Below are 21,145 nucleotides of genomic sequence, written 5' to 3'. Positions count from 1 at the left end.
CACACAAACAAAACACCTTCAATATTGTGTGTGTGTGTGTGTGTGTGTGTGTGTGTGTGTGTGTGTGTGTGTGTGTGTGTGTGTGTGTGTGTGTGTGTGTGTTCTACAGGCTGGTTGAAGACCTTTGATGACTACTACAGGGACCAGACACAACACATTCTAAACAACATGGTGGTCAAACTCAGTGAGGACAGCAGGTAAGTCGGGGCTTGTAGATCTGCTATTTTCAATATTTTTTGGTACTTTTGGTCCCCCACATATACTGTATAGCACAGGGGTCTTCAACAGGGACCCCTAGGGGGTCCTCAGAGTTACTACACGAGGCAGGTGGGCCAAATCATTGTGTATGATTGGATGAAGGCTGGACCACCTATAGCCAAAAAACGAAACCTACGGTTTTTTTGACCCCCAGGGGTTAAGTGGGGACAGGGAGGAACTCCTTATATGGGCAACACACTCTATAGTAGAGGATTATCACAAAAAAATAAATATATATATATTTGAATTAAGTGAAATCACTGAATATACCTTTTAAATGCCATTGACAAATTTGAGTGTTAACACAAACGCAAACATATAAAAGTAGCCACATATGTCATATTAAGTGTGTAAGCCTGTAAACTGTCTCTGAAAAAGTGGTGGTTTCAGCTGCTCAACCTGTTCAAACAAGCCCCAACGTTTTGCAGGCACCCCCAGGGTGGCCAAATGGTCATCGATATGAACGCAGATGGCAGATGGCCCCCTCAAGGTTAATATTGCTTAAGTTAAGTGACAATAAGCCACTCCCGAGCTACAGTACTCATAGAAGCGTCATAGACTTGTTTGACGGAAATAGTTTGACAGGGCTGTGTAAAATAAATGTTATTTTTGTAAACAGTAACTCTACGTTGGACTCACGAGGCAGTGGCAGTATAGCCGGTAGAATGGCCGGATGGGAAAGCCTCTAAAAACGGAACCCGATTGGTTGGAAATAGGCGATCTGACGTGAGCTTGTAGATCGGCTATATTTTCGACGAAGGTTTGCCTCGGAATACAGATGCTATATAGGGTTCAAGGTGGTGAGAGGAAAAACAATTAAAATAAAATGAAGAACACAAAAGATTTGGAGGCTCCTCCCGTGTAGTAACTCTGAGGACCCTCTTCTAGGTCTATAGGGGTCCCGGACCCCCCTGTTGAAGGCTGAATGCTTTAACCCATTCTGACCTGAGATCAGATTCTAAAAAAATGTCTTCTACATCCTGACAGTTTTCTGAAAAATCTATGTTTCTATGTCAGTCGTTCGTCGAATTTTTCAAAAATAGCAGACCTACAAGCTCATAGTGCGCCACTCGGTGGCGCACTATGAGCTTGTATAGATCTGCTATTTTTCAATAGCTATAAAGCGTAACATAATGCTATAACACCAAAAGGGGGTTCCCGCCCCAAAATGGGTTTTTAATTAAAGTCCTGTTATTGTTTGTGTGTAGGAGGAAGATGATCTGGTCTGAGATCAGTTACTTCTCCAAGTGGTGGAGCGGCATCGATGACCAGAAGAGAGATGCCGTCAAAAGGTCTGTCTTGTTTGTGACATGACGTGTTTGTCTGTCTGTCTAAGACCCGTCTGTCTGCCTAAGACCCGTCTGTCTGTCTTTTCACATGTGTATAGAATGTTATAGAATTGTGTGTGTGTGTGTGTGTGTGTGTGTGCGTGTGCGCTCGTGTACAGTCTTCTCCGTAGCGGTCAGTTGGAGATGGCTACAGGAGGCTGGGTGATGCCAGATGAAGCCAACTCTCATTACTACGCTCTCATTGACCAGCTGATTGAAGGACACCAGTGGCTGGAGACACACCTGGGTGAGTGACGACCTTCAACACGCACACACACGCACACACACACACATGCACAGTACACACAGCACTAGCGGTTTGCTTGATTGTCCCCATGGTTTCTACAGAAACAGTATACCGGCATTTTTCCGACGAGACCGAAAACTCTTTATCTATTCTAAAATCATCCCGTCCAATTCTAAGAAAAGATCCTGTGTTAAGGCCTGTTCATAGTCTGTATTTTCGGTGGTGAGGTCGGTGACCACCGCTCCGGTGGTGAGGTGACCACCGGAGCTGAAATAACGTTGAGCGGTGGTGAGTAAAAACAGAGAGAAGGGCTGGAGCGGTGGTGGTGGTGGTTTGCTCTTCACCGCGGCTCAGTGACGTCATGTTGTAGTTCGGTTGGTCACCTCAGTGACGTCATGTTGTAGTTCGGTGGTCACCTCACCACCGAAAATCCAGACTATGTATGAGCCTTGAGATGGCCTATCGCGGTCCCGTCGCTAGTCGCATTATAGATTTAATCATACCTCCTGTTGTTGTCGATTAGCTCTATAGAGTGTTTTGGCTACGCTATGATTTAATGGATTAAATAACCCCCGGTAATCGGAGTGTTAAAGGAGAATTCCATACTAAAAGGCTTTCTTACCTTTCTTTGTAGTTGTTACGTCCCCACCAAAGAGCAAAAGCTCCTTATTGGCTATTTCCCTACCATAAGCCCTAAATGAATTGCATTGAATTGAATGGGAATTGAATGGGGCTATGGGGTGCTAATTCGCTTATTTCCATCGCTCAAAATTATAATTTATTTGTATATATCCTCTCTTCATAATGTAAATAATATCCCAAGCGGCACACTTTACTACTTCTTTCGATGGAAATAAGCGAATTAGCATAACACCCCATATAGCCCCATTCAATTCCCATTCAATGCAATGCAATTCATTGAGGGCTTATGGTAGGGAAAATAGCCAATGAGGAGTTTTTGCACAAAAAAACACCTGGACCTCTTTGGTGGGGACGTAACAACTACAAAGAAAGATAAGAAAGCATTCTAGCATGGAATTATCCTTTAATGTTTGTGTTGCCACAAGTTTACGTCATATTTGAGGCACACGTATGACTTTCTCCTTTCATTGTCAATGGCAAATATGAGACGTGAGGGGACTAAAGCTGTTCAAATATAGCCAATCTGTACAAGCTCACAACGTGTCAATGAATGTCGATGATATAGCTTTCAAATCTCCATCCATCAAACTGGTATAGGCAGGTTTCTAAACTTGTCCACACGATGTAATAATGAAGTGCAAATAGTCTAGTAGCCAGAATGTGAACGCGGACATGTTGAGTACACCAACGTTTTATGTTATAAATGTTGCGTATGGGTCCCCAGCATGTAGAAACTGATGTTATAAATGTTGAGTATGGGTCCCCCAGCATGCAGAAACTGATGTTATAAATGTTGAGTAGGGGTCCCCAGCATGTAGAAACTGATGTTATAAATGTTGAGTATTGGGTCCCCCAGCATGTAGAAACTGATGTTATAAATGTTGAGTAGGGGTCCCCAGCATGTAGAAACTGATGTTATAAATGTTGAGTATGGGTCCCCAGCATGTAGAAACTGATGTTATACATGTTGAGTATGGGTCCCCAGCATGTAGAAACTGATGTTATAAATGTTGAGTATGGGTCCCCCAGCATGTAGAAACTGATGTTATAAATGTTGAGTATTGGGTCCCCCAGCATGTATAAACTGATGTTATAAATGTTGAGTAGGGGTCCCCAGCATGTAGAAACTGATGTTATAAATGTTGAGTATGGGTCCCCAGCATGTAGAAACTGATGTTATAAATGTTGAGTATGGGTCCCCAGCATGTAGAAACTGATGTTATAAATGTTGAGTAGGGGTCCCCAGCATGTAGAAACTGATGTTATAAATGTTGAGTATGGGGTCCCCAGCATGTAGAAACTGATGTTAGAAATGTTGAGTAGGGGACCCCAGCACGTAGAAACTGATGTTATAAATGTTGAGTAGGGGTCCCCAGCATGTAGAAACTGATGTTATAAATGTTGAGTATTGGGTCTCCCAGCATGTAGAAACTGATGTTATAAATGTTGAGTATGGGTCCCCAGCATGTAGAAACTGCCAGATACTAACTTGCATATGTTGAGCAATTTTCATAATTGGCATATGATGTGACCATACCATTAACAACCTATAGAAATATTCAACGTTTCATCATGCTTTATTTGGCATGTGACGTGTCAAACTACGGGGTTTTCCTGATGCTTAATCCATTCCAGGCAATGCCCAAAAAATACTCTTTGGGCTAAAAATGGCCATAGCCACTTATGTAACATTATGCAAGTTAGCATCCCGTAGTTTCTACATGCTGGGGACCCATACTCAACATTTCTAACATAAAACCTTGGTGTACTCAACATGTCCGGGTTCACAATGGTGGCTCTATGGGCTGGCTGCTAGACTAAAACACTACGAATATCTTTGTGTGTTGTTCTTTGTGCACACAGGAGTCAAACCCACAACAGGCTGGGCCGTGGACCCCTTTGGCCACTCCCCCTCCATGGCCTACTTCCTGAAGAAGGCGGGGCTTAGCAACATGCTGATCCAGAGAGTGCACTACTCCATCAAGAAGCACTTTGCCGAGCAGAAGACCCTGGAGTTCTACTGGAGACAGAGCTGGGGTACGTGGTGGCGCCCCCCGGTGGTCGGAGGAGGCAGGGCCGTGCAGAGAGCGTTAGAGAGGCAGGGGGCTGAAATCCCGTAAGAGGGCACTTTTTGGACGAAAATAGCAGATCTACAAGCTCTCAACGCGTCGCGCTGCAACACGTTGAGAGCTTGTAGATCTGCTATTTCGGGGCGCATCCCAGCACTCTTTAGCTATAGTTAGCGGGTTATGATGCGGGTTTACGACATGGATTTCTAAACAAATTTGTTCAACTCAAAATGCTGGGTTCAAGTTCAGGAGACTTCTGGGGGGAAAAAAGGAATTCTTCTGAACGCTGCCTTCCTTCCAGCATGGCATGGAAAGGAAAGGAGCGTCATTATTTGCATTTCTTTCACCATGTAGTAAACGCTGCATTTGGTCTGGAGAGGCCATGTTGTTTTACAGACGGGTAAAAGGGCAGGGGTGTCTATGGGTAAGGAAAGGAAAGGTACTATGTTTACCCAGGGTAACTGGACTAAGCTCAATAACTTGTTTACAGCCAGGCCCTGTTCATAGAACATTTCATGGTAGAGGTTCAATGCCTTGTCCAAGGGCACTTCAGCGGTGGTAATTTTAACGTGCCGGTTCCGGGGATACGAACTAGCGACCTTCCGATATCAAGACCGCTCCGCAAACCGCTCGGCCACCGCTGCCTTGTCAGAGGAGTTGTGTCTGTCTCTGTGTGTCATGTTGAAATGTGGACGTGAAGTAAAATGTCTGTCTGTCTGTCCCATTGCACAGATCCGTCCTCTGGGACAGACATCCTGTGTCACATGATGCCCTTCTACAGCTACGACGTCCCTCACACATGTGGACCTGACCCCAAGGTCTGTCTGTCTGTCTGCCTGTCTGTCTGTCTGTCTGTCTGTCTGTCTGTCTGTCTGTCTGTCTGTCTGTCTGTCTGTCTGTCCGTCTGTCTGTGCATCTTTCTGTATGTCTGATGAGGGAGGGCGATCGATCAGAAAGACAGACAGAGAGAGAGAGAGAGGTATTGTAATAATAATTATTATAATTGTCCACAGATCTGCTGTCAGTTTGACTTCAAGCGACTTCCTGGGGGGCGGATCAGTTGCCCGTGGAGAGTCCCTCCTCAGCCAATCACGGACGCTAATGTCAAGGAGAGGTAGGTCATACTTTATTTATGCAATCCTCGGAAACCCACATCGGCCGATTCCTTTTGATTTGCCTCTGGGAGGGACGGACGGACAGACAGACAGACAGACAGACAGACAGACAGACAGACAGACAGACAGACAGACAGACAGACAGGCAGGCAGGCAGGCAGGCAAATAAACAGAGACGGGCGGACGGACATGTGACGCTATGATCTGCTATTTTATGTATGCATACAATTAACGATTACGACAACACTATTGCCATTATCTCAAATAACTGTGATCAAGATGACGGTCATGTCATAATTGTGACCCAACAAGTTCCCCCCCAATGGCGTGACTTCCCCCTCTCTCCCTCGTCAGAGTCCACCTGCTGCTGGATCAGTACCGCAAGAAGTCCAAGCTGTTCCGCTCCACCGTGGTGATGGCGCCGCTGGGAGACGACTTCCGCTACAGCGAGTCCACCGAGTGGGACCAGCAGTTCAACAACTACCAGAAGCTGTTCGACTACATGAACTCCCATCCTGAGCTGCATGTTAAAGTACGGGAACGTCCTCCTCCTCCGACCGCCTGTGTGTGCGTGTGTGCGTGTGTGTGTGTGTGTGTGTGTGTGTGTGTGTGTGTGTGTGCCTGTGTGTGTGTGTGCCTGTGTGTGTGTGTACATTGTTGTTATTGTGGCAGAGTTAAAACAAACACAAGGTTACACAATCCGTCTAGGTTTAGGTACAAAAGGCCACTAAAGGCCTGCTGACAGATGTAAAAAACATGTTTTGACCTCTGAACTGCAGGGCCTGGCCACGATTGGTCCACTATGCCACTGGTTCTTAAAGTAGGGTCCAGGGACCCCCCCCCCCCCCCCCCAGGGCCCTTTGAGGGGTCACATGGGGTCAGGTCAGGTTCAGGTACCAAATGGACCCTAGAAAGGTGTCAAAGGGAATCAAATTGACTCTTATGGAAACATTGTTTTATTTGATTTATTTAGAGATTATGTTTACAATTATGAAAAGATTCAGGCTATATAGAGCGTCGCAGTCCCGCCCCCCCCCCCCCCCCCCCCCCCCCCCCCCCCCCCCTCGAGAGACCCGGAAAAGAAATCCCCGTTCATTTTCCCTCATAGACTTTTCAGAAAGTAATTATTTAAAGACTTTTACGCCGCGCGGACAAAGCCAACTCTTGTCGTGACAAATCATGACAACAAACGAAACATTTCGGGCCAAACAAAGAATTAGAAAGTAAGGAAAAAACGGCAGGTTACAACACTTTTGTTGTTGTTTTTCTTCTTTATAATTATTTGTTTGGTCCAAAGTATTGTGTGTGCTGTCACGACAAGAGTTGGCTTCGTACGACGCTTAAAAGGTCTTTAAATAAATACGTTTTGAAATGCCTATGGGAAAAATGCATTGGGATTAATTTCATTCGTTGTCATGAAAGGGGGAGGGACTGCGACGCTCTATATATATGTTACGTTGAGCATGATTTATACGTTAGTTGTGCGTCAGTGATAAAACTGCTTTTTCTAAAAGTGCCACTATTCGGCTGAACGAATATTGGGTGCATCCATCCCTACTGATGTAATTCTGTGTGTTGTGTCGCTGGCTTTAGGCCCAGTTCGGAACCATCTCGGACTACTTTGCTGCGTTGAGGCGACAGGCAGCGGGGGCGGGGTCCTCGCCGCGGCCCGCGGGCAGTCCCAGCGCCCCCGGTGGCGCCCCCGGTGGTGGCGGGATAGAGCTGCCGGTGCTGAGCGGGGACTTCTTCACCTACGCTGACCGCGACGACCACTACTGGAGCGGATACTTCACCTCCAGACCGTTCTACAAGAGACTGGACCGGATGCTGGAGGCTCACCTGAGGTCAGTGAAGGGGCGATGTAGATCTGTTTGACAGTGGGGTCATCTGACCTGGGTTATCTGACCTGAGGTCAGTGAGGGGGACGTAGATCTGTTTGACAGTGCAGAAACATCATTGCCTTCCTTGATTTTGACCTGAGATCAGTTTCTTAAAAATGTCTTCTGCATCCTGACCGTTTTCTGAAAAAGCTAATGTTTCTATGTCAGTCGTTCTTCGATTTTTCAAAAATAGCAGACCTACAAGCTCGTAGCGCGCCACTCGGTGGCGCGCTATGAGCTTGTAGATCTGCTATTTTTCAATAGCTAAAGCATAACGTAATGCTAACACCAAAAGGGATTCCTGCTTAAAATGGATTAATGAGCATCAACGGACATCGCCCGGGCACAGTGACAGACACACACACGCACACACACACACACACACACACACAGCTCCCCTCTACAGTGACTGGAATGGAGTCTGTCTCATTGCTCTCTCCATTTCTTTCTTCTCTTTTTTCATGAATTAAATCGATCAACATCGTTGGGATTAATCGATATATATCGCCGGGATTAATATTTATATATATATATCGATATATCATATATCGTTACATTGCCTAGTAGTAGTAGTAGTAGTATCTGAATTATTAAGTTGGTCTTCATTAAATGGGTATGGGCACTGTGCATTTAGATAAATAATAGGTACTTCTATCTCTCTCTCTCTTTCTCTCTCTCTCTCTCTCTCTCTCTCTCTCTACTAAAGAATGACATAAAAGCAGTAGCGGATTGGGTTGATGAGAATAAATGAGTATTGAACATTGCTAAAACCAAGTGCATGGTGTTTGGATCTAGACATAAACTAGAGGGTGATCCTCAACTGAACCTGTCACTTGCCGGGAAGCCAGTAGAACTACAGAGGCCAAACTACTTGGAGTGGTACTAGAACCTAAACTTAATTGGACTAAACAAATTGACAATATACTAAAATGGGAAGAAGTATTGCCGTAAACCAGGAAATGTTCTATAGCTACACAACACTAAACACTAGGAAAGCAGTAATTCAAGCTCTAGTTATCACATCTTGAGCATATTGCCCAGTCATTTGGTCATCGGCTACGAAAACAGACATACGTAAATTACAAATAGCTCAAAACAAAGCTGACGGATTAGCTCTCCAGTGTTCCAACAGGACACACATTGCAGAAATGCACAGAAATCTATCATGGCTTACGGTTGAGAATGGATTACATTCACATGTTCTTACGTTTTTCGGAAATGTATTAATGGACAAAAAAACCACAGTATTTCTTTGAACAGGTATAGCACATGTAAGAGACGAACATATAACCATATGACTAGACAAGCCAGTTCGGGTGTTTTGGTGGCACCTAAACCAAGAACAAATATTCTTAAAATCTTCTATTATCTATAGAGCAGTAATACAGTAGGTTGGAATGCACTACCAAAGTGTATAACCAATACAAATACAAAACTCATCTTTAAAATCAAGTTAAAAGAACACCTTATGTAAACCATACTGCAGTAACCCTGGGAAAATAATAATTCAAATGTTTAATGTGTTGAAAGTGATTTTTTGCTATGTTTTTCTTTGTTTTTTATTTCTCCTATATGTTTTTTTTATTTCTTATTTTATATTTTATTTTACCATGTTTTATTTTGAGTTAGTGTATGTAAACAATTGTAAGTATTGCCTTTGTTAAATGTTAAATGTTTGTCTGTGTCGGGACCCCAGGAAGACTATAGCTTTTGTCACGGCAAAAGCTAATGGGGATCCTTATAAACAATAAACAATCTATCTCTCTCTCTCCATCTCTCTCTCTCCATCTCTCTCTATCTCTCTATCTCTACATCGCTCTCTATCTCTCTCTCTCTCTCCATCTCTCTCTCTCCATCTCTCTCTCTATCTCTCTCTCTCTCTCCATCTCTCTCCCCCCTCTCTCTCTCCATCTCTCTCTCTCTCTCTCTCTCTCTCTCTATCTCTCTCTCCATCTCTCGCCATCTCTCTCTCTCTCTCTCTCTCTCTCTCTCTCTCTCTCCCCCCTGTGTATAATTCAACACGTGGTCTCTCGTCCACAGGGCAGCAGAGATCCTGTACAGCCTGACCCTCGCTCACATCAGACACCTGGGCGGCGGAGGCGGCGGCATTGGTAACCACGGCGACGGTTACCCGGCGGCCGACGGCTACCGGCTGCTGACGGAGGCTCGGCGCAACCTGGGTCTGTTCCAGCACCACGACGCCGTCACCGGCACGGCCAAGGACTGGGTGGTGATCGACTACGGTACCAGGTAAGGTTGTACCCTATAGAGCGCCGCAGTCCCCGCCCCCTTTCAGAAAAGCGAGTGGCCCAGGAAGTGGAAGCCCCATGCATTCTCCCATCTGCACTTTTAATATAATTTATTTAAAGACGGTTACGCCGCGGACAAAGCCAATTCGGATCGTGACGAATCATGACAATGAACACAATATTTTGGGACGATCAAATCATTAGAAAGAAGAAAAGAAAGTCAGGAGACAACACTATTTGTTTTATTTTTTGTCTTATAAATTATTTGATCGGGAGAATGCATGGGGCTTCCACTTCCTGGGCCACTCGCTTTTCTGAAAGGGGGCGGGACTGCGGCGCTCTATAGCCCTGTTCTTAGGACTTGAACTTCGGCAGGAATTTTCGAGCGAACATCCGGGACCATTTGTTTCTAATTAATTAATTTCTCAGAGTGCTTTTGACCAGGCTGCAATTCAACACGATATAATATCCGCCTTGGACATGATCAGCGCAGCGCTGAAGAGAGCGCAGCGCCCTCTCTTCATCAATCTCTCTCGTCTCTCCCAACACACACACACACACACGCGCACACACAGCGTCTAGTGGCTCTGACATGTGCTCCACTGCTGCGGCTCCGCCACGTAAATGTACGTAATGACGAGCGGCCGTGTGTGGCTGTGCGTCCTCGGCTCGCAAACAGTGAAAATAGCCGATCTGCATGAGGAATAGGCTTAGCAGCACTCTCGTCGGGAGGGGGGCAGCAAAGTATAGGGCAACCAAATGGTCAGCTACGTCCCTGATGCGAGCTCATCATTCCATAAAAACGAATGGTTCAAGGCCATGAATTAAGATTCGAGTGCCAACCTTAACGAGCGAACATTTGAACCTGAATGTTCGGGGACAGCCTTAGTACCAGGTGACTTACGACTATGGTACCAGGTGACTTACACCGTTTCTATGGTACCAGGTGACTTATGCCGTTTCTACCTTGAGGAATATTTGAAACCCATTATTCGACATTTGGCCCATATTCAATAATGTTTGGACACGTTCTGTGTGCCCTTGGGTATTTATTACATATAGTCCTGATCTATTTCTACAATGTACAATTTAGGCATTTATATTCTAGCAGACGCTCTTAATCCAGAGCGACTTACATTAAGCAAGAACAAAACAGCATGGCTGGCAATACATCACATACTATACAAGTAGTTATCATGAATCATGCGTGAGCTAAGAACGCAACAGTGGAATATCTATATAATGGAACTATGCATGTATACTTTATAGTGCTATGTGTCTAACAAAATGCTATAAGTCTATACATAAAATGCTATCTAAGTGTCGGGGCTATAATAGGGCAAGTGCTACAGGGCCATGGTGGAGTCTGAAGAGACGGAGGATTGGGAGTGAGTGAGGCTGCAGTTCTGACTAGCAATGGAAAGTGCATTCCATAGTTTTGGAGCCAGAAGGGAGAAGAGTTGCGATCTGAGTGTGCGTTCTATACAACCGCTCCAGCGTCCCAGCAGGCATTCCAGGAGGGCCATAGATCAAGATATCAAATGGGTTATTCACGTTGCCCCAGGTTGAAGACTGAAGTGTCAATAATGTGGAGACAGAAATGTCTCTGTGGCTTTTTACCTTATCTCTTTTTTAGTCGAACTAAATATCATAAGATTGTAGTCGACTAAATCTACAGTTGATTTAGTCAAACGAAATGTACTGTATTTTCCTAACCTTTTTAGTCTAGTTTTTATTTGTTGACGAAATTGTCAATATATTTAGAGTTTTACTACTAGTTTTCATTCAGTTTCCGTTTAGTTTGCGTCAGTGGAAAAAGGTAGTCAACGAAATCAACACTGGTGTCAATCTCCGAAGGCCGTTAGACCAGATAGGTCGGAGGTGGGGAGCCTCTGCCCGCTTTTGTACATCAAATACATGTCTGAGTCATGTTGGACATGTCGGAGTCATCGCGTGATAGCGCCACTCGCCGAAAACAACCAATAAGCGAACGTATTTCAATACACATACCGGTTCCTCAAATGTAATGTTGTGTGTGTGTCTGTGTCTGTGTGTGTGTCTGTGTCTGTGTGTCTGTGTGTGTTCTAGGCTGTTTCATTCCATCCTCAACCTGAAGCAGGTGATGGTGAACTCGGCCCACTGGCTGATCCTCAAAGACAAGAGCCAGTACAGCCATGACAGCTCCAAGGCCTTCCTACACATGGTATTTTAACATTCTCTTAAAGGTTTTATGACATTCATTTTCATTTATTTTAGTTTTTCTTTATTCTTTTAGGTTTTATGACCTCAATTACACCCAAAAAACCTGAACTTTGAACATTCAGTGGATTTTCTGTGGTCTGAAGTTTTCTTTGGGGTTTGGAAGCCTTTTGAGCTACAATGAAAACAGGCAACACAGTGAAAACAGTGACATCTGCTGGCAAATCCCATTGACATATATGGGATTTGCAGGCTCTTACATCACACACTGCCAGCAAATCAGAGCACCTGTTAGAGCCAGAAAACCCCAGATCACAGAAAATCTACTGAATGTTAAAAGTTCATGTTTTTTGGGTGCAATTGAGATTAGAAAACCTAAAAAAAATAAGAACAATTCCAAAACCTTTTTTTTAATGTCACAATCCCTTTAACCACCATGGTTATTTTGTGCAATCAGTAGAGAAATACCTTCTATGTGAAAACAGTATAGACAGGCTATTTGCAACCTTAGGCTAAACAACACAAGAATCCCAAAGGTCCCATCGGTAGATATAAAGGATTGGAAAGAAGTCAGAGGATTTGTAATCTAATGTAATGAAGCCAGAATTGGAGATGAGTATCATGTTTTGTTGGAATGTAAGAATACTGGCATTTATGAATTTCAGGCAAAAATACCTAAAGTAATCTATAAATTGGTCTTCCACTGTACAAATAGGGAAAGCCTTCCGATATGTCTATGTATATCGTGTAATAATCTGTAATGTATTGTATACTTTCGATTGTATACTTTTATGAATCAGTGCTCCAAACCATGTGATCATGGTTGTGAGTTAAATAAATGATGATGATGATGATGAGAGATAACTCATACATATAATGAATATTATAGCGCTTTTCTAAGTACTCAAAGCGCTTTGTTTCATTAATTCATACATTGGGAGGAGAAGCGGCGAACAGTCGACGCCAGCGTCCTCACTTCCCACATTCACACACCAACGGTGGCGAGCTCACACCGACCGACTCACTGTAGGCAATGTGGGTTCTTGGTTAAAGTACCTTTTTAACCAAGTACTATTTGTTTTTAACCAAAATAAATGTGACATACTTCCATATAGGATGAGGCGCAGCCATCTCAAGACGCCTTGCCAAGGAAGACGGTGCTGAAAATAGGAGCTAAACAGAGGTAACGTGTTTATGTTTAAATGTTTAATGTTTATGTTTAAATAGGAGCTAAACAGAGGTAACGTGTTTATGTATAGACTATGCATTTACTGGTGGGAATGTCTGATATGTGTTTGTGTGACAATATATATATATATATTTATTATTTAACTATATTTAAAGGGTAAAGACTACTTTTGTAGAGGTTTGGGTTGTGTAGTTACCTTGCCATGATGTAACTCCACAAATGTGGACAAGAAATTTAAAAAAAAATCGCTCCAGTGATTAGAAATTGATAATTAAAAATATGCTCCTCTTTGACTTATATACATTGTACGCTGAAAGAGCTCTCAAAGTTCCTCTTTTAGTACGTAAACAAACACAAACAACGTTGATTCAGATTAATAATATAGAGAGATGTAGTTTTATTTATTTTTATAAAAAATGTTAACTTCCTGTTGATTTTACTATTTGAAGAACTGGATCCGGATCCGGATCCACAGATCCAGTCTGGGTTTTATTCCTAATAAAAAATGGTAAAATCAACAGGAAGTTAATAGTATTATTATTTAATAAAAATGTCTCCCCCTGGCCAGCCGGGGCGCCTGATGGAGGGGAAAGGAACTGGTTGGAATAACGTGTTCCTTCCACGCGCTACGTCCAACCAGGGAAACTCCCCCCTGTCAGGTTGTAAAGGAGCAACTTGGACACTCAGGCATGAAGGAAGCATGAGTTCAAGTCCGTTGCTCTCCCCTTGTCCCCCATATATGGGGGACTAGGTTGGTGGAGGGTGTGTAGAGCCCAGGATCACATTAGATGATTGACACAGAGGTGAAAAATGGGTTACAAAATCGTGGGATAAAAAATATATATAAAAAAAAAAGAAAATGTGTTTAGACCTGAGATTCTAATGACCTGAAGTCCTCTAAAACTGTTTTCTGAAGAACCTGGCTGCACCCTATGGTTGCACCACCACTCAAAACATAAACACAAGGAACAAGGAACTGATAGTCTGGGAAATGCCCCACATTTACCAAATGGCAACCAGACGAGACGAGCAAGGTTACAAAAACAAAAACATACCTATGATGAAACAATAAAGTTCCGTAAAGGACAGTTCCGTGAGTGCTGCGGTATTCTCTTGTTTAACCAATTTTTGACCTGAGATCCGATTATAAAAATGTCTTCTACATCCTGACAGTTTTCTGAAAAAGCTATGTTTCTATGTCAGTCGTTCTTCGATTTTGCAAAAATAGCAGACCTACAAGCTCGTAGCGCGCCACTCGGTGGCGCGCTATGAGCTTGTAGATCTGCTATTTTTCAATAGCTAAAGCATAACGTAATGCTAACACCAAACTTTGCACACACACTCCCTGGATGCCAACGACGAACCCCAAATATTCCACAACGGCCTGTTATAGCCTGTTATGTCGCACAGATTTCATCCAAATCTCACGCAAATCGGTATACACACGATCTCTGTATAGTCATGTGATCAAGACGAGTCTGTTTGGATTTCTCAGATTCTACACTGATTTCATGGCTAAGATTGCCTTCCAAAGCTTTCAGGGGTGGCCTGGAATTGTAGTGGTTAACGTGTTAACTATAGAGCACCGAAGTCCTGACGTAACTCGCTCATCCCGACGATTCCCCTGGTTCGCGGAAGTAATTTCTCTATGGAGAATAACATGGGGTGATCTTAATATCGTCTACTATAAGCGTTGTGGTCCAAAAATAAACAAGCTGTCTCGGCGTTATTGTCAGGGAGGTGTCTCTGTATCGTTTACAACAGTCAGTCACTCATATATTATACAGTCTGCTTCTAGCGAAAATCTAACTAATTCAGCAGCAGTAACATTAGCGTTTTCTCTCAGTCAGTTGATTCTTCATATCCATATGAGTGAAGCGGCCGGGGTGACATGTTTATTTTTCAAACACAGTTGTTATATGAGGCGATCTAAAATCGCCTCAATGGGGATTTCAATGCAACTAAACAAATACATGAACCTGGGGACTGACGCCCTCTACTGAAAGTGACGTCAGACTTCGGTGCTCTATGTGTTCACGATGTTGTTATTTATTCCACGGCAGGTCATTGGTGTTGTTATGTTATTGGTGTGTTGTTTATTTATTCCACGGCAGGTCATTGGTCGTGTACAACCCGACAGAACAGGACCGCTCGGCGGCCGCCACGGTGTACGTGGACACGCCGCACGTCCGCGTGGTCTCGGAGGCGGGCCAGTCCATCGCCGCGCAGATGTCGGCCGTGTGGGAAACGCCCACGCAGGCGTCCGAGGAAGCCTTCCAGGTAAGAATGGATGGTAACACTACTGTAACACTTGCCGTAGCACATGGCTCAACGTGATCGAGAACAGAATTCTCATTAAAGAACGTCTTTCTTGTACCTGTGGTGTGCAACAGGGCTCCATCCATTATCAACCACTGATATAGAAACATTAGGTTTTTCAGAAAATTGTCATTTTTAAAACGTCGACGTCCGGCCTCAATCATGTTCCCGGTCAGGTATGCACTTCCATGTTGGGGTTAGACTAACGTCACGTCACCAGGCTTTTATAATTATATATTATATTATATATAATAATAGTTCAGTATTCAGGCATTTTTAGAATCGGCCAGAGGTAATCACAGTCTAGCTATAGGGCTAGGCAGGCAGGCTGGTGAAAAGAAATACAAAATATGTCAACCCATCAATAGTCTTTTCTAGATGGGCAGAACTACCGACATCTAAACCGGGAAACTAGTTGCGTTACAGTCCCATTATGTAACTAGTAAGCTAAGTAAACTCATTTAGTTGTTGTTTCCATTATCTAGGCAAAATATTAATAATGTTCCTCTCATTCCTCTTCTGTTTTTCATTCCCCGTACCTCTCTCTCTCTCTCCCTCTCCCCCCTCTCCCTCTCCCCCCTCTCTCTATCTCCCTCCCCCTCTCTCTCTCCCCCCCCCTCCCCCCCAGCTGTCATTCGTAGCTCAGGTTCCAGCGTTCGGGCTGTCCGTCTACTATCTGAGCGAGTCTCTCGTAGACGACGCCCACAAGGCCAACTACACATTCCTGCAACAGGATAGGCCGGAGCAGCTGTCCGTCACAGCCACGCACTTCACGGTGTCCCGCCCCGCGGGTCAGGAAGCCGCCGCCCCTCTGAGCGTCAACAACGCCCACGTCCATATATGGAGTTCCGCTAGCACCGGTCTAATGGAGGTACGGTAACATAAATAATAACTATTCATTCATTAACCCATTCTGACCTGAGATCAGATTCTAAAAATGTCTGTTTGAAAATGACAGTTTTCTGAAAAAGCTATGTTTCTGTGTCAGTCGTTCTTCGATTTAAAAAAATAGCAGACCTACAAGCTCGTAGCACGCCACACAAAATGGGTTAAAGTTTTATTTATTTCTCGAAATTACACTGAGTAATCAAACTCATTTTCTGTGTCGTCGAGTAAATACAATCACATATAAGAACATCACAATACAGTATATCAGATGATCAGGAGAATAAAAACAAAAGGTATGCATGTGAAATTACTATAGGTTTACAAATAAAAAGCTAAAGACAAATTTCAAAACGATTTAAAAACAGTTACACATTGTGGGAGTATGTATGCTCAAACCAAGGTTTTAAAACGATGCAAGCGTACCAATGTGGTCAATTGTAATGTATTTTGTAGGTCCGTCCATGTATTAAGGCCACAGAAGCTAAAGGCAGGTTTACCGCTAGTTCAGAGTTAACTTTTGGTATCTTGAATTTGGAGAAATTCCTTGAGCGGGTGTGGTAGCCCAGCCAGCACGCCCACTAGGGTTCAGATCGAGTCCCACTTCAGGAAAGATGAGATGTGTTTAGGACAATCTCTCCAAGCATGGCTTTATACAAGAACAGGTACCGATGCAACTATTATAGAGAATCATGCAGGATTTCGCCATAATGTGTCCCTGTCAGGTGTAAAAGGAGCAACTTGGACACTCAGGCAAGACGGAAGCATGAGTTCAAGTCCGTTGCTCTCCCCTTGTCCCCCATATATGGGGACTAGGTTGGTGGAGGGTGTGTAGAGCCCAGGATCACATGATTACAGTAGATGATTGACACAGGGGTGAAAAATGGGTTACAAAATCGTGGGATAAAAAATATATTAAAAAATAGTAGTTACAGCCCATTGAAGATTGAACGGCGGTTGTGGCAAAATGCAACAAAAATGCAACGATACAAATATGAAATATTTATATGAAATATGAGGACGTTTGCGGTGGCATATTGCAGCAGTAACGTTTGTGCGTGTGTGTGTGTGTGTGTGTGTGTGTGTGTGTGTGTGTGTGTGTGTGTGCTTGTGTGTGTTTGGTTTGTGCAGAAGTACCAGCTGTTACCGGATGGGTCGGAACGTGAGGTCAAAGTGCACTTCTTCTGGTACGGGACGACATCCAACCGAGACAAGAGTGGAGCCTACCTGTTCATGCCTGACGGAGAAGCCAAGGTAAGAGTGGAGCCTACCTGTTCATGCCTGACGGAGAAGCCAAGGTAAGAGTGGAGCCTACCTGTTCATGCCTGACGGAGAAGCCAAGGTAATTCAACTCATGTTAGTCGGAAGCACAGCATTGTGATGGGACAAAGTAGGGCATTTCCTAGAGTATTTCCTGGAGCTTCCGTCGCTCCAAGGACTATCTAAAGAGGACGAGAAGCGAAGACCGTATACGGTGGATGCCATTTTGCTCCCTGGAAGGAAAGAAACATGCGCAGTTGTGCCCAAATTTGGGCATGTACAACTTCCTGGTCTCAACTGGTCGCAAGTTTCTTTCCTTCCATGGAGCAACATGGAGTCCACCGTACGGTCTTCGCTTCTCGTCTCCTCTTTAGATATAGTCCTTGCCCCGCTCCAGGAAATACACGAGAGACGTTTGTGTGGCTAAGGCTGAAAACATCAACAGGGACGTCCATCACCCCCCTAGACAGCCATAGCCTGTTCAAGCCACGGCTGGGCAAACGTTACACGAGCATCAAGAGCAGCACCACCAGTGACTCGTGCACAGTTTGTAGGCCTACTACTTTGTACAACAATAAGACCGCTGAACTCTGGTGACACTGAACTGAATTTGTCTCTTGTTTTAGTAGAGACTCCTTTATGTAGTCTCCTTTATACATACACGTAGGCTACATCAACTACTATTTATTTTGTATATGCATACATATTGTATCATGTAGATTAGTCATGTACTACGCACATTGTGTTTTTCTCCTTATCTTTTAACTGCAATGATGACCCTGAACAACCAAGAATTGACACCCATTGTCAGCCATGACCTACAGCCCAGACTCACACTGGCTTCTGTGATGCCCCTAGTGAGCTTTAACCCATTTAGGCCTGACCTCAAAGTTCTTCTAAATCCTCCAGTTTTCTGAAATAAATATTTTCACGATTTTTCAAAAATAGCAGATCTACAAGCTCGGTCGTAGCGCGCCCGAGCTTGTAGATCTGCTATTTTTTCAATAGCTAAATTATAACATAATGTTTAAAACACCAAAAGGGTTTTTTCCGCAGTGTATTGTATTTATCGTTCCTGGCAGAGCTGTGTCACTTATTTTCGCCTCTTCTCTATTGGCCAGTTCACACTTGTAGCCTGGGCACCATTTAATTTCGGTATATGATCCGGGAGGGAGCGGATGATATGGTTACGTCATGTTGTAGTATTGTTTTGTAGTCCCAAGAAGTCGACAGACAGGAACAACAGGCGGAGACAACTTCCTTTTCCCTCTCAATAAAAGCTCTCGTATAGCCTGTAGCTTTTATTGAGAGGGAAAAGGAAGTTGCCGCCGCCTGTTGTTCCTGCCTGTCGACTACAAAACAACACTACAACATGACGTAGCGATATCATCCGCTCCCGACAGGATCATACAGACTTTTGAAACAGAGACCAGGCATTCCTCTGAGGTGGTGGAAAGCCTGGTGAGGAGAGGTTAGTCTCAATGTGGTTTTTACTGGTTAAATAAAATAAAATAAAATGTAATGTGATGTGACAATAAAGATTGATTCTGAAGAAAGAAAGAAAGAAAGAAAAAAGGGGTTGGAAATGCAAGGTTTCACCGTTTCAGTGATGATATATTCGTTGGATATATCCTAGACCTATAGATCGTTCCTTTAATCCTTTTTCATTATTATGTGTTGTAAAAATCGCCCGATCTACACACGCACTGAACTTTCATTAGTAGGGCATTCATTTCCATTAATTGGTTGTTTATTTGGACGAGCGATGCTGTTCTCCTGAGCATGAATAAAGTTTTAACCCCCTCCCCCCCTCTCTCTCTCCCCCCAGCCTTACTCTCTCTCCCAGCCCCCCCTCATCCGGGTCACTAGGGGGCGTGTCTTCTCTGAGATCACTTCCTGCTTCCAGCACTTCACGCACACGGCGCGCCTATACCATGGCACAGGTAGTGTGTGTGTGTGTGTGTGTGTGTGTGTGTGTGTGTGTGTGTGTGTGTGTGTGTGTGTGTGTGTGTGTGTGTGTGTGTGTGTGTGTGTGTGTGTGTGTGTGTGTGTGTGTGTGTGTGTGTGTGTGTGTGTGTGTGTGTGTGTGTGTGTGTGTGTGTGTGTGTGTGTGTGTGTGTGTGTGTGTGTGTGTGTGTGTGCGTGCGTGCGTGCGTGCGTGCGTGCGTGTGTGCGTGTGCGAGAGAGCGCACGCACATGCATGTGAGTAACTGTAACTGTTTCCATCCAAATGTCATTGTAATTTTAAGCACGCTATTCAAATGTCCCTGAAGGTAATATGCAAATGAAGTCAATTTGCTTTCAATGTCCTGACTATACATGAAGTTACAAATGCACAATATAATTATTGCTGATTATAATGATTGGTGCCAACATGTCAGCAGGAAATGTCATGTCATGTTAACACTTTTCTTATCTTCATTCATCTTCATGCAACAATATTTAAAAATCGTTCTAGTGCTCTCCTCACAGTCACTTATGTCGAGTTCCAAATAGACATTTAAAAAAATAATACATACAGTTTAAAAAAAAGTGTGCCTGTAATTCATGTCCATTTAATGATATGGGTTTGCTGTTCCTTTTAAAACGTAATACTGGTTCTCTTCGACTGTTTCCAGAAGTGCTTCTGCGGGGGTCCCTGGAACAACATATTTTCAGATAGGGGTCGGCTACCAATTACATATAATTTCTGGGGGTCCTTGACATGAAATATTGAACACCACTGATACAGAAACATGAGGTTTCTCAGAAAATTGTCATGATTTTAAGACATGGTCTATAACTGGGCTTAAACGCCCCCTGCAGGTGTGGAGGCGCATGGCGTGGAGCTGTCTAACCTGGTGGACATCAGAGGGGAGGTGAACAAGGAGCTGGCCATGAGGATCAACACCGACGTGGAGAGCAAAGACCGCTTCTTCACCGACCTCAATGGCTTCCAGGTACAGCACCTGTTTTCATTGATTGATTGATTGATTGCTTACAGTAGCACAATAATGCTAAAAAGGACAACCCAAAGAGGGGTTGTTTCCATCATGGCCCTATATAATGTATAGTCATGCACATCTGCAACTCTTTGTACTTTTTTATTTTTTTGGGGGGGGGAGAAAATTAGTCATGGATACTTTTTTCTGAGCAATATGACCGTTTACTATATGTTTGCACCGTTGGTTGGAGCTACAAACTCAAGCTTGTATAGACTGGCTGTTTTCACAATATTTACGATAGTTGTGAGCTTGTAGACGATATTCAGGGTGGAGGGGTCCCCGAGGGGTCCCCGGTTCAAATTATATGATTATTTTTTTGGGGCGGTTGCGGCCTGAAAACGTTGGTCAAATTGGGGGCCCACATCGTGTGTGAAGTGATGGGCGCTCTTATCATCATACATCATCATACATCATCACTTTCCGTGCTCTCAGCCAATCAGCTGAGCACGTTCCGTGTTCAAATGGACAGACAGACACACAAAGCTGTGCATAGAAGGGGCTAGCGCCCCTCAAAAAGACTG

General features: G+C 44.0%; 1 protein-coding gene across 2 annotated transcripts in view; it reads left to right on the top strand.

Annotated features, from left to right (window-relative positions):
- Positions 1-21,145, top strand: part of man2a1 (mannosidase, alpha, class 2A, member 1) — a 45,876-nt gene that overhangs the window by 11,880 nt on the left and 12,851 nt on the right. For both annotated transcript variants that reach the window (XM_080772262.1, XM_080772261.1), the window contains exons 4-19: positions 110-197; positions 1,467-1,550; positions 1,706-1,833; positions 4,339-4,512; positions 5,277-5,362; positions 5,558-5,658; positions 6,014-6,191; positions 7,253-7,503; positions 9,580-9,789; positions 11,877-11,991; positions 13,103-13,170; positions 15,291-15,456; positions 16,124-16,366; positions 17,512-17,634; positions 19,469-19,583; positions 20,446-20,579. In XM_080772262.1, coding sequence (XP_080628388.1) covers positions 110-197; positions 1,467-1,550; positions 1,706-1,833; positions 4,339-4,512; positions 5,277-5,362; positions 5,558-5,658; positions 6,014-6,191; positions 7,253-7,503; positions 9,580-9,789; positions 11,877-11,991; positions 13,103-13,170; positions 15,291-15,456; positions 16,124-16,366; positions 17,512-17,634; positions 19,469-19,583; positions 20,446-20,579 — 2,264 coding nt within the window. The remainder of the gene's footprint in view (positions 1-109; positions 198-1,466; positions 1,551-1,705; positions 1,834-4,338; positions 4,513-5,276; positions 5,363-5,557; positions 5,659-6,013; positions 6,192-7,252; positions 7,504-9,579; positions 9,790-11,876; positions 11,992-13,102; positions 13,171-15,290; positions 15,457-16,123; positions 16,367-17,511; positions 17,635-19,468; positions 19,584-20,445; positions 20,580-21,145) is intronic.

The sequence above is a fragment of the Protomyctophum bolini genome, assembly GCF_963924005.1.
Source record: "Protomyctophum bolini genome assembly, chromosome: 9".
NCBI classification, from domain to species: domain Eukaryota; kingdom Metazoa; phylum Chordata; class Actinopteri; order Myctophiformes; family Myctophidae; genus Protomyctophum; species Protomyctophum bolini.
The sequence above is the reverse complement of the archived record's forward strand: the minus strand, read 5'-3'. Positions and strand labels throughout refer to the sequence as shown.